This window comes from Bombina bombina, chromosome 1, assembly GCF_027579735.1.
Source record: "Bombina bombina isolate aBomBom1 chromosome 1, aBomBom1.pri, whole genome shotgun sequence".
Classification (NCBI taxonomy): Eukaryota; Metazoa; Chordata; class Amphibia; order Anura; family Bombinatoridae; genus Bombina; species Bombina bombina.
The window spans coordinates 76,875,573-76,888,767 of NC_069499.1; the positions used below are offsets into that span (position 1 = coordinate 76,875,573).

The following is a 13,195-nucleotide window of genomic DNA, read 5'->3' on the forward strand; positions in this document are numbered from 1 at the left end:
CACTTATGTTTACTGTCACTGATTTTTCATGTGGGGATATACACACACGTGGATCACAGAGGGAATGTCTTTTATATTTATTTTTATTTAGTATTACCAGACAGTGATATGTACTCATATATTTACTAAAATGATGCATTTTTTTAAAGAAGTTTGGATGATGTTGTATTTGGTATACATTGAACAAGGAAGTTCCTGTTTATTGGGGATCACTATGGTTACCTTTTTGGCGCAATTTATCACTGGGGGAGGGGCTTACACTGTTTAAATTTTCATTTGAGTGTTGTGTTTGTTTGTCTGAGGAAGGGGAGTGTGTCCCCAAAACGTCACACTTTATCCATTAAAATGTATTCACTAAAAGACCAGTGAGTGCCTTCTTCTGTCTTTATATTTAACCGCTGGCACCCGGCATTTGCAATTGAGGTGACAGTGCTCTCTTTGAACATTATATGCAAAAGCCCAGCACTCACTTATAATTGTATTCCGGGCTGCATCCCAAGTATATCCATAGAAGTAATCAAAAGAGAGCACTCACCATGTGGAAAAGTCCAAATTTATTTAAGCATATATAAACGTTTTCGGGGAGTGACCCTGTCCTCAGACAAGTGAAAAAACAAACAGTGTATAACTTACCAGTGCTACTATTTATGGGATAAGGTCTGAACGCCGATAGTGCCCGCGGGAAAGCACCATCCGCCAAACCGGAAGTGAACGTCAGCGTGTAATCACGTGGGACGTTTTCGCGTCGGGCTCCAGCGGCATATCATGATGTCATGATGTCATCAACGTGTGCATGAAGAGTAATCATCATGTAAACAAACTCAACCTTGGTTGCTATAGTGATGTCCAATGTGTCAACTGTGACTTCATTACGTGACTGTGTGTTAGTACCTCGTAATTGTGTATACATATGAGCAACCGTAAATGTGAATTATTGTAAAAAGCTATGTGAGTTAAAAAACAAGGGTAATTAGAACGGGCCAGAAAATTAGGAAAAATGTTATAAAGAGCAGCCAAATGTATTAAATGAACTGGAGGACACCAAAATTGCATTGTCAGGGGGGCTAATCAGAATATGAATTATAAGTCTCCCGTTAACAATTTGTTTAGACATAATGGCTATAAATACACCAATGGAAACTGTTGCAAACAAACTGTAGCGAGAAATACCGTAGCAAGAAAACTTTAGCAAAAAACGATACAGAAATGATACATAAAATGATACAAAAAACTGATACAAAAAACTATGGCAGAAAAAGTTGTGGCTAGGGGCAATCACAAAAAAGAGCCAGTTATACTGGTCTACAAAAACTAAAAATTGAATAAAAAATAAAAAATAAAAAAGGTTATAACAAAAATGGGAGAATTGTACAAAAGTTGTACAACAAGTTGCTCCAGATTACACAGAAAATAGCACAAAACATAGCACAAAAATATCACAAAAAATATACATAATGCACTAGAGTTGTCAAAAATAATGTACTAGAGTTGCAAAAAATACAATATTCGAAAACTGGAAAAAGCCTTAACTTCAAAAAATAGAAAGGCTTATATACAACTTAATTCAAAAAAGGGGGGGACATAATATTGCTCCAGACCTGAACTTATTAAAGAGTGGTCTACCACAGAATTTACAGTATGAATATTGCAGAGGGGAATGTGAAAAATGCAAAAAAATCAAAAGAATTAAAAAAAAATTAAAAAAAATGTAAAAAAAATATTTAAAAACTTAAGAAATAAAAATATCAGGATTCAAAAATAAAAAATTGGAGAATCCTTAAGTATAAGGAATGATCCGTTCTTTATAGGAATAATCCAATCTTTATAGGAAACAGTGCAAATCTAGATGTGTGTTGAGGCCCCTCGGGACCAGTGTTCCCAGTTCAAAGGTCCATCTGGCCTCACGTTGTAGTAGTATTTTTCCTCTGTCTCCACCTCTGCTTAATGGGGGCACGTGGTCAATAAGTGTATAACACAGGCCCTTAACAGTGTGGCCCTTCTGAAGAAAATGTCTCGCCACAGGTTGGTCTGATTGACCCCTGTCAATGGCCGTCCATATGGCAGACCTGTGGTTTGCCATTCATGTTCGAAAGTCGTCTATAGTCTTTCCGACCTAGAAGAGCCTACAATTGCAATGGAGCAAGTAGACTACATGGGAGGTAGTACACGTAAGCCTATATTTGTGAAAATATTTTTTGCCCTTTTGTGGGTGAGTAAAATATGGACCATTAGTCAGGCCATTACAGGTGGTGCACCCTCTACATCTGTAGCACCCTGGTTTTCCTTGTAGCCAAGTTTATGGTTGATAACAGTGTACTGGGTTCATGTGTACTAGGCTGTCCCTGAGTGACCTCGCTCTTTTTGAACCCTATCCTGGGGACCGTCATATTTGTAAGGGGTAATTGCTTATCAGTGGCTATGATTTGCCAATTCTTTTGCAAAGCTTCAGACATCCCCTGTTTGTCATGAGTGCATGTTGTCACAAAGGTCATCTGAAGTTCATTTGGTTCCTTTTGTATATTGGGATCCTGTTTCAGTTGTTGTTCCTTAATCCTTTGAAGTTCTTTGGTCGGATATCCCCGTTGTTCAAATCTTTTCTGCATCTCATTGAGTTGAATCACTGTATTTAAATGATCGGTATTGTTTCTTACATCCCGCTTTAATTGGGAGATCGGGAGGGCCCTTTTTAAGGCTGGGGGGGGACAGCTGGTAAAGTGAAGTATGGAGTTACGGTCCATTGGTTTTCTAAATAAAGTGGATTGTAGTGTGCCTTCTTTCTTGTATAGGCAAAGGTCCAAAAAGTCAATGGTCTCTTTACTATAGTTGATTTTAAAATTGAGTGCTGGACATACTTGATTAAGTTCCTGATACCACTGTTGTAGTTCTTGTTCTGTTCCCCTCCAGATTAATATGAGATCATCTATATAGTGTCTATATAAGATGATCCTAGGGTCCTGGAGTAGATAAGTGTCATGCTCTTCAAATTCTGCCATAAATAGGTTGGCGTACGATGGGGCCACATTGGACCCCATCGCTGTCCCTGTTAGTTGCAAGTAGATGTTCTTCTCAAATTTAAAATAATTGTATGTTAGGCAGAATTCTAATAGAGTAAGTAGTACGTCCAATGATTGTTCCACATATGGATACCTTAAAAGCTGATTGGTGATGGCTCGTAGTCCCAGATGATGAGGTATAACAGTAAACAAGCTTGTTACGTCTAAGGTCACCAATAGGTCCGTGTCCAAGATATTATCTTCTTGTTGGAGAAGGCTAAGTAGCATGTTGGAGTCCAATATGTAGGATCTAATTCTCTTGACCAAAGGTTGTAGGTGAGCGTCCACAAAGCAAGTCAAGGGCTGTAGAAGTGACTGTAGGGCTGAGACGATAGGCCTCCCTGGTGGCTGTTCAAGGGACTTATGTATTTTAGGGACTGTGTAAAATACTGGCAGTCTAGGGTACGAAGTCATAAGATATTCCTTCTCATGAGATGTAATTTGTCCTTCCTCTTTTATTTTCTTCAGGTAGACGTCAATGGTCCTTTTAAATGTTCCTGTGGGGTCGTTGGGAAGTCTATGATAGGTAGTTGTATCATCCAGTTGTGATAATGTCTCTGATCGATAATCCCTATAATTGAGGATCACTGTAGCCCCTCCCTTGTCCGCTTCGCGTATTATAATATCCTTATCTGTAGCGAGAGTCTTCACCACCTGCCGTTCTTTGGTTGATAAATTGTTGTATCCAACTTTTTTATTTTGTTGTATACAACTATCAATTTCATCCTTAGTCAGTCGTTGATATGTGTGAATGCTTGCACTAGTAGTAGGAGGTTCAAATGAGGACTTTTTTCCTGAATTGTTGCCTCTCCAGAGGGGTTGTATTGCCAAAATATTCCTTATGTTTTAATTGTCTCTGGAATTTTTGGAGGTCTACATATAAGGCAAAGTTATCAGTTTCACAGGTAGGTATGAAGGTAAGTCCTTTATTAAGGACCCTTAACTCGATTTCTGTAAGGGCCCTATCACTAAGGTTCACCACTATGTTGTTGTCCGTTGGTTGGGGGGTTTTGGTGGTTTGCCCCTTGTGGCCACCCCGTCTGGGGTGTGGCCGCAGAGTCCCCCATTTTTTGATCTCGTGGTGACTCCTATTGTGCCGACTGGTTCTATATCAGGTCTATTAGGGGTGTGGTCCTCCTCTGAGCTTGCTCCTGAACCGTCCAATGTATTCAAGTTAGTAGGTTTCCTGTACCTAGGTCGTCTCTGTCGTCCCGGTTAAATTCCCTCTGTCTATCCTGTTTGGATTATTGCCAGATATAGATACGTCAGTCCCTATAGTCATTGATGACCATTTCTAATTTCCTGTTTTTAAATTGTATGAGTTCAGTTTCATATTGAGTTAATTGTATTTTTAGTTTTTCCAGCCAGTTATCCTGTGTGTCCTTTGCAATGGTGTCAAGATGTAATAGTTCATACTGTATCCTTCTCTGTCTTGTTATCCTTTACTGAAAGGTTTATGTAGGCAAGCTCAAGAGCAGCAGAGAACCTAGATTCAAGTCGTTGATTAGTGGCTGCATGTATATATCGATTGTGATTGTCTTACCCATGTGTTCAGTTAGAAACCATTAGCAATGCTGCTCTTTCAACAAATGATACCAAGAGAATAAAACAGATTAGATAATAGAAGTAAATTAGAAATTTGTTTAAAAATGTATTCTCTATCTGAATCATGACAGAAAATGTTTGGGTTTCATGTCCCTTTAACACAACTGTTTGTCCAATTTTTAAGCAGCAGAGCACAGTTTTATAAATAAACAAAACCAAAAACTGTTTGAAAAGAGGTACAACTTCCACCTTGGCAAGGGGCCTCTCAAAGTAACCCTTGACTTCATTCTAACATAAAAAATATCTTGAATATCTATATGCAATGGTAAATAACCAGCTATAAGGTTAGGGGAAAATATTTAGCCCGCTCTAAAAATAACAAATTTATATATTTATAAAAGTTTGAATCTGGTACATAGTATCACAATTGATTAAAAATATAAAACAACAATAAAAAACAAATCAAAAGCGCTAATGACTATATATCAATAATAGGACAAAGCCTTACACATTTATTTATGCAGTACATATAATTAGCAATAGCAAGCAATCCGCTAATAATTGTGCAAACTGATAGAAGTGCACATTAATTCAAATAACTCCCATCAATCTAGGGGCTAGGTATAAATAACAAGCTCAGCACTATATCATGCAAAGCATAGTCCCAAATCACATGATTTAATATAAACAATACAAATGATGACTATTATTTCTGGGTTGCACATAAGCCAGGGGTAGTTGTAAACTTATACTGTTCTGAAAAAGTGAAAAGTATACATCTGTAGACGTCCTTTAGGCTAAGGACATAACCATAAAACACAATACCATGTGCAGGAGCTCAGTGGAGTGAAGCAGCTGGTGTTGTGCACAGACCAACTAATTGCAAACCAACTAATCGATTATGAGATTCGTTGACAACTATTTTTATAATCGATTATTATCGATTATGACGATTAGTTGTTGCAGCTCTGAAGTACAGTGAGCATTTATTGAGAATGCTGCACCATTCTTAGGGTGTACTCACTTTTGTTGCCAACGGTTTAGACATTAATGGCTGTGTGTTGAGTTATTTTGAGGGGACAGCAAATTTACACTGTTATACAGGCTGTACACTCACTACTTTACATTGTAGCAAAGTGTCATTTCTTCAGTGTTGTCACATGAAAAGATATAATAAAATATTTACAAAAAATTGTGAAGGGTGTACTCACTTTTGTGAGATACTGTACATACACACACATACATATATATATATATATACATACACATACATATATATATACATACACATACACACACAGATACAAATATATACATACACATACACACACACACACAAACATATATATACATACACATACATATATATATACATACACACACAGATACATATATATATATATACACATACACATACATTCACATATATAAATACTCCCACACCATGTAAACCGCACCAAGACAGTCTGTTAAAAAATATTTTTCATATACCTGCAAAAACGGATTTCGAGATTCCTTTACACCTTGCAAGGTCAATGAGATTGCTCTGGGGAAGGGAGTTTGATCATCATGAAGTGAATTTAGCTCCATCCCAAAGGCTACCTGCAGGTAATTAATGTAAAATAATCAATTACATTTGTCTCAACTTTAAAGGGACAGTGTACTGTAACATTTTCTCCTCTTAAATGTGTTCCCAATTATCCATTTTCTCTGCTGTGGTATATTACATTGATCACAAATAACTACCTTATTTTGTCATTTTAAAAAAAAATGCAGTTTTTGCCTCTTATATCCCCACCTATACTGAACAATTCAATACTCAAGTATCAACTATGGAAAAGTCATGTAAACATAACTAGCAGAAGAAATGACACCCGGATTAGGGTGTCATAAAGATAAGTACTCAAATATCCATTTTTAATTGTTCTCGCTAAGTATACAGACATAAGATAACATAAGGAGGTGTGTATAAAGAGTTATAATGTAAGGAGAGTTGATATGCCTTCAGCTTAACCCATTTTAATGGGCTGTGGTTTCAAAGAGCAAAACCAGTTAGTTCATATTCAAAAAATAAACCTAAAGGAACAATTTCTCATTAATTACTTTTATACTTTTTAAGCATTGCAGTATTGTAACATCATCTGTTCACGTCTCTTAAGTGAACATCTATAAGTGAGACACTAAGAATTGGGCAACATAATTATACAAGAATTGAACAAGGATTGGACAAGGGACAAGGCAAGTTCTGTTATAATTCTGTGTTTTATCCACTGTTTGACTATTTTGTAAAAATGCTCAATATCTTTATATTCCTTTTTGCCACCTTTTGTCTCTACAACAAACTACTTTACTCAATTACTCCTTCCCTATCACCACCTGCATTGCTCATTAGCCCATCTCTCTTAACCCACCTTACTTTTGTATTCATGAACTTCACACATTCCTAAAAGACTCTCTCTCCCCCTCGCACCTCATCCCAAAAACAGTCTCATTACTGCAAATCTGCATCTCATCTCATGTCACTCTCCCTCTTGCTCATACTAGCTGTTGGTGAAATATTGCCTAATCCTGGTCCCCCACAACTTCCTAGCCTTGCACACCCATGTGTGCCTTTCAATAAACTTCAAAAACAAAACTGTGGTAACCTTAATCTCATTCCTCTTGCATCTGAAGCCTCCACCCCCTTTACTTGTGCACTCTGGAACTCTCGCTCTGTTTGCAAGAAGCTCACTTCTATCCATGACCTCTTTATCTCCCACTCTTTCAATCTTCTGGCTCTCACAGAAACCCGGCTCTCTCCTTCAGAAACAGCTTTTGCCGCTGCACTGTCATATGGGGGTCTTCACTTCAGCCACACTCCTAGGTCTGATCATAGACAAGGATGTGGTGTTGGTATTTTGCTTTCCTCTCGTTGCACATTTCAACAAATACAGCCCTTCTCTTCCCTCACATTTTCTTCATTCGAAATACACACGATTCGCTTATTCTCTCCCCTCTCTATACGTGTTGCAGTCATATACCGCCCCCCTGGCTCATTAACTTTATTTCTAGATCACTTTGTTGCCTGGCTACCTTATTTCCTTTCCACATACACCCCTGCCCTCATTCTTGGCAACTTCAACTTCTCTGTTGACAACTATACTGCCTCCTCTGCAAAACAACTTCTGCAACTCACTTCCTCTTTCGGCCTGTCCCAATGGACTGATTCTCCCACTCACAAAGATGGTCACTTCCTTGTTCTGATTTTCAGCTATCGATGCACTATCTCAAACTTCACAAACTCCCCTTTTCCTCTTTCGGACCATCATCTCCTCACTTGTAACATCACATCCCTCCCTACAACTCTCCCTCCTTCTACCCCTCAGACCAAACTTCACAGAAGCATCGAGTCACTAGATCAGAAACAGCTCACTAGCTCTCTCAAACCTCTCCTCTCTTCCATCCCCTCCTTTTCCTGCCCTGATGAATCTATCTGCCACTATAACTCCACCCTTACATCGGTCCTTGACAATCTGGTCCATTCTACCATAGCTTGGAAAACATACACTCATTCTCAGCCCTGGCATACTCCTCTGACACGGTACCTACGCAGATGTTCACATACTGCTAAGTGACACTGGAGAAAATCTCGAAGTTCAGCTGACTTTCTTCACTACAAGTTCATCTTGAACTCTTACTATTCTGCCCTTTATCTATATAAGCAACATTACTTTGCCACTCTTATCTCTACTCTTTCTTCAAACCCAAAACGTCTGTTCTCCACGTTCAATACTCTTCTGCGCCCACCCCCACCTCCTACTACAACTTCTCTCTCAGCTCAAGATTTTGCCAGCTACTTCAATAACAAAATAGACTCCATCAGAAATGAAATCAGCTCTCAGCATGCTACCAGTCTCAAACCTCCTCAACACCTCACTATCATCCAAAACCCACATAGCCATAAATTTATCTCTTTTGCCCCTGTTATAGAGTATGAAGTTTCTGCCCTTATACTATCCTCTCACCTCACTAACTGTCCCCTCGACCCCATCCCCTCACAGCTACACCCCGCCCTCTCTTCTACCCTTACCCCTATACTCACACACATCTTCAACCTCTCCCTCAGCACTGGTATATTTTCCTCATCTCTTAAACATGCACTGGTCACACCTATCGTCAAAAAACCTTCTCTCGACTTAACCTCCCCTTCTAACTACCGTCCTATTTCACTACTCGCTCTTGCCTCGAAGCTTCTCAAAAAGCTAGTATATGTACGTCTATCCCATTTCCTTACACTAAACTCCCTCCTTGACCCACTGCAATCTGGATTTTGCCCCCTCCACTCCACTGAGACAGCAATTGTTAAGGTTACCAATGACCCAAAATCCAAAGGCCACTTCTCTTTGCTTATCCTCGATCTGTCTGCAGCCTTTGATATTGTCGACCACCCTCTTTTGTTCCAAACCCTCCAATTCTTTGGCATTTGCGACACAGCTCTCTCGTGGTTATATTCCTATCTGTCTAACCGTACCTTTAGTGTAGCCTTCTTTGGGGTATCCTCTGCCCTGTTACCACTTTCTGTTGGGGTACCGTAAAGCTCTGTCTTTTGTCCCCTTCTCTTCTCAATCTACACATCATCTTTAGGTTCCTTAATAAAATCCCATGGATTTCAATACCATTTTTATGCCGATGACACCCAAATCTACCTCTCTGCACCAGACCTATCTTCTTCTTTGCAAACCTGTGTCACTAACTGTTTTTCTCATATCTCATCTTGGATGTCCTCTCGCTACCTTAAGCTAAATCTCTCCAAAACTGAGCTCCTTATTTTCCCCCCTTCTTCAAAAATCTCCACCCCAACTTCTCTATAACTGTTGATAACTCCATCATTGCCCCTACCCCACATACTTGATGTCTTGGAGTCACACTTGACTCAGATCTTTCACTCCTCACATTCAGTTCTTGGCTAAAGCCTGCCGCTTCCACCTTAAAAACACTCTAAAATTAGACATTTCCTTTCACAAGAAACAACTAAGATTCTAATCCACTCTCTCATTCTTTCCCGCCTTTATTACTGCAACTCCACGCTCTCTGGTCTCCCTAGCTGCCACCTAGCTCCTTTACAATCCATAATGAATGCCTCTGCCAGGCTCATCTTTCTTAAACGTCGCTCTTCATCTGCTGCACCTCTCTGCCAATCCCTTCACTGGCTTCCTCTTGCCTCCAGGCTTAAACACAAATTTCTCACTCTGACATACAAAGTCCTCAAATGCACTGCTCCCCCCTATATCTCAGACCTTGTATCCAGATACTCTCCCTCCCTCTCCCCTTCGCTCTGCCCACAATCTCCTACTCTCCTCCTCTCTTGTTACCGCCTCACATTCCCATTTACAAAACTTCTCCAGACTGGCTCCCATTTTGTAAAACTCTCTGCCTCACTCCACAAGACTCTCCCCTAGTTTTGAAAGCTTCAAGTGCTCCCTAAAGACTGTACTATTCAGGGATGCATACAACCTACACTAACCTTTCCTTACTCCACTGCTATCCCCTCGAACCCCTTAGCATGTAAGCCTATGAGCCCAGCTGTTTGTAGATCCCCCGCATAAGAGCCGATTACAACAGTGCAACTCTCTACCCATTTGACCCCCTATAAATGTTACCTTGTATACCGCCTATGTTTATAGTGCTACGGAATCTGTTGGCGCTCTACAAATACCTGATAATAATAATAATAGCTGGTATAACCAGTTATTGGAAATCCATTAAGGGGAAATCAGTTTAAATAGTTTAATAAAAGGACCCAGCCCTCATGTTTGCAAAAAAAATAATAATAAATAAAAATTACTTGGATAATTCTGATAATAATAATCCCAATTACAAATTACCTTGGCTATTACATCTAGTGTCACTCTACTCATCAAATCATGTATTACAATCTCAGATTTCCCATCAGCTTTTTCTGCCAGTTTCTCCATCAGCCCCTCTGCTTTTTCATTGAATGTTCCCATCAATCCTCTCAAGTAGCTGAACAAGAAAAATAAATAAATAAATTTATATACAAATAAATAATATACAAATATATGAACACTGATAACCAAGTACTTCTGACGCTGGACAATATTTATATATGAGAAATATACATGGTAATTATTTCAGAAATTAAAGATACATACGTTGCGGTGGCAAAAATGGCAGCTGGTCATGTAGAAACATTGAACAAGATTTTACACTTACGTTCTGCTAAAAGCAGGGTCCATAATTCTTCTTTGTTTATGCCAATGGTCATAGTCCCTATCTGTTAATAAACCATTTCCCATGAATCTGAAAACAGAAAAAAAAACATTTTCACTAACCTGGAAATGTAAATTAAATTATACAACGGTGAGCTGAACAAGAAAAAAACCATGGTGATCAAGCAAGTCAAAATAGAATGCTAATTTCCGATACAGTGACATCCAATCATCTGTCATCTATCTGTCAAACCATCTGAGCACTGGTGTATGCTTACCTTACACCAAACAATTCGGAGAACGGTTTATAAACTTGACCTTTAGTGTATTTTGGGGACATCAAAAATTCCTAAAACAACAAACAGTCATTTAAAGAAATTAAAAAAAATTTAGAAAACAATGCTCCCTTTCCTCAGATTTTGTTTCTCTTAAGCATCACAGTAAATCATATTTAAAAGAAAGAACCCCAAGATGTGTTTATGGATAGTCGAGTGCACCCTTTATGGTATATATATACAGTGGATATAAAAAGTCTACACACCCCTGGTTAAAATGTCAGGTTTCTGTGATGTAAAAAAATGAGACAAAGATAAATCATTTCAGAACTTTTTCCACCTTTAATGTGACCTATAAACTGTACAACTCAATTGTAAAACAAACTGAAATCTTTTGGGTAAAGGGAAATAAAAATAAAAAAATAAAATAATATGGTTGCATAAGTGTAAACACCCTTTAACTAATACTTTATTGAAGCACCTTTTGATTTTATTACAGCACTCAGTCTTTTTGGGTATGAGTTTTTCAGCATAGCACATCTTGACATAGCAAGATTTGCCGACTCTTCTTTGCAAAAACACTCTAAATCTGTCAGAATGCGAGGGCATCTGCTGTGCACAGCACTCTTCAGATTACCCCATAGATTTTGAATTGGATTCAGGTCTGGGCTCTGGCTAGGCCATCCCAAAACTTTAATCTTCTTCTGGTGAAGTAATTCCTTTGCTGATTTGGATGTATGCTTTGGGTCGTTGTCATGCTGAAAGATGAAGTTCCTCTTCATGTTCAGATTTCTAGCAGAAGCCTGAAGGTTTTGTGCCAATATTGTCTGGTATTTGGAATATATATATATATATATATAGGGCTCAAAACTTTAATTCCTAAGCTACAAGAAAGCCCAAAATGCTCATCTTCACTTCTGATCCCACCCATATATTTATTTTTTAAACTGTGTCAAATTTAGTTTTAGTTCAAGTAAATTAAGCCCTGATATAGATATATATATATATATATATATATATATATATAGATAGATAGATAGATAGATAGAGATATACAGTAGATAGATAGAGTTAGATATATTAGATGGATATGCTGTATATATATATATATATATATATATATATATACACACAGTATATATAATGATTGTGTTTACACTGTGCACTAGCTGCCTATCAAACATGCACAAAAGCATACTTACCATTCAGAGAGTAACATGTACTCATCTTTGTGATAAGAAAAAGGCTAAGGAATCCATATTGAAAAGTATATTATAATAGTATGATGAGGATGTACAAACTGTTATTTCCAGTAATATTTAAATATTTATATATATATATATATATATAATAGCAAAGGAGTGCACTCTCACTTAAGTCCAACTACCAGGGTGCTAGTGAAGTGTAATAAACAAGTAAACAAAAGACTTGCACTCGCTATATATATAGTTGTCTGGGACAACAGTGCAGTTTTGAAAAATGAAATGCACATCACATCGATGTTGATCACACTTCTTTATAATCTACTTTTTCTACTAAATTAAAGACAGTAGATACATTATTTGATTTTCTAAAGGATTGTGATGGACCCTCATGGTTTGATATTTATGTATGGCTATTGTTTCCAGATTGCAAAAAATATCCTGAAAAAGAGTAAAATGTAACTAAAGTTATAACAATGTGGGAAAAGAACACATCCCCATCAGTGTATACCTTTATTCCTTCAGGAGTTAAAACCAGAACAACCACATTATGGAATCTATTTATACGCAAAATAGGACCATATGTCTGTGCCCTGAAAAAGAGAGAAAAATAAGAGTGTTTAGATAGCGCATTCAGTTCATTAAGTCACATGGAAGTCAGATAAAACACATTCTAGTTTACTTTCTCTTGGTACCATTTGTTGAAACAATGTTATGCATATAGCGCTAGATTACAAGTGAAGCTCAATAGATGTTGCAGGTGCGTTATCTTTTGAACAACCTTGCACAAAGGGTAATGGAAATCTGGTGTTACAAGTGGAAGGTTAAACTTTTTTTTTTTTAACGCCGACTAAACTTTATTAGCACGCCCTATAAAGGGATCTTTATCAGTGTGCTTCTTGCACTCTTAT

General features: G+C 37.9%; 1 protein-coding gene across 1 annotated transcript in view; it reads right to left on the bottom strand.

The window, feature by feature from the left end:
* Positions 1-13,195, bottom strand: part of LOC128644857 (cholesterol 24-hydroxylase) — a 118,698-nt gene that overhangs the window by 54,755 nt on the left and 50,748 nt on the right. Inside the window, exons 3-7 of the mRNA XM_053697478.1 lie at positions 12,796-12,877; positions 11,086-11,156; positions 10,812-10,898; positions 10,463-10,601; positions 6,090-6,200 (exon numbers count right to left, since the gene is read on the bottom strand). Coding sequence (XP_053553453.1) covers positions 6,090-6,200; positions 10,463-10,601; positions 10,812-10,898; positions 11,086-11,156; positions 12,796-12,877 — 490 coding nt within the window. The remainder of the gene's footprint in view (positions 1-6,089; positions 6,201-10,462; positions 10,602-10,811; positions 10,899-11,085; positions 11,157-12,795; positions 12,878-13,195) is intronic.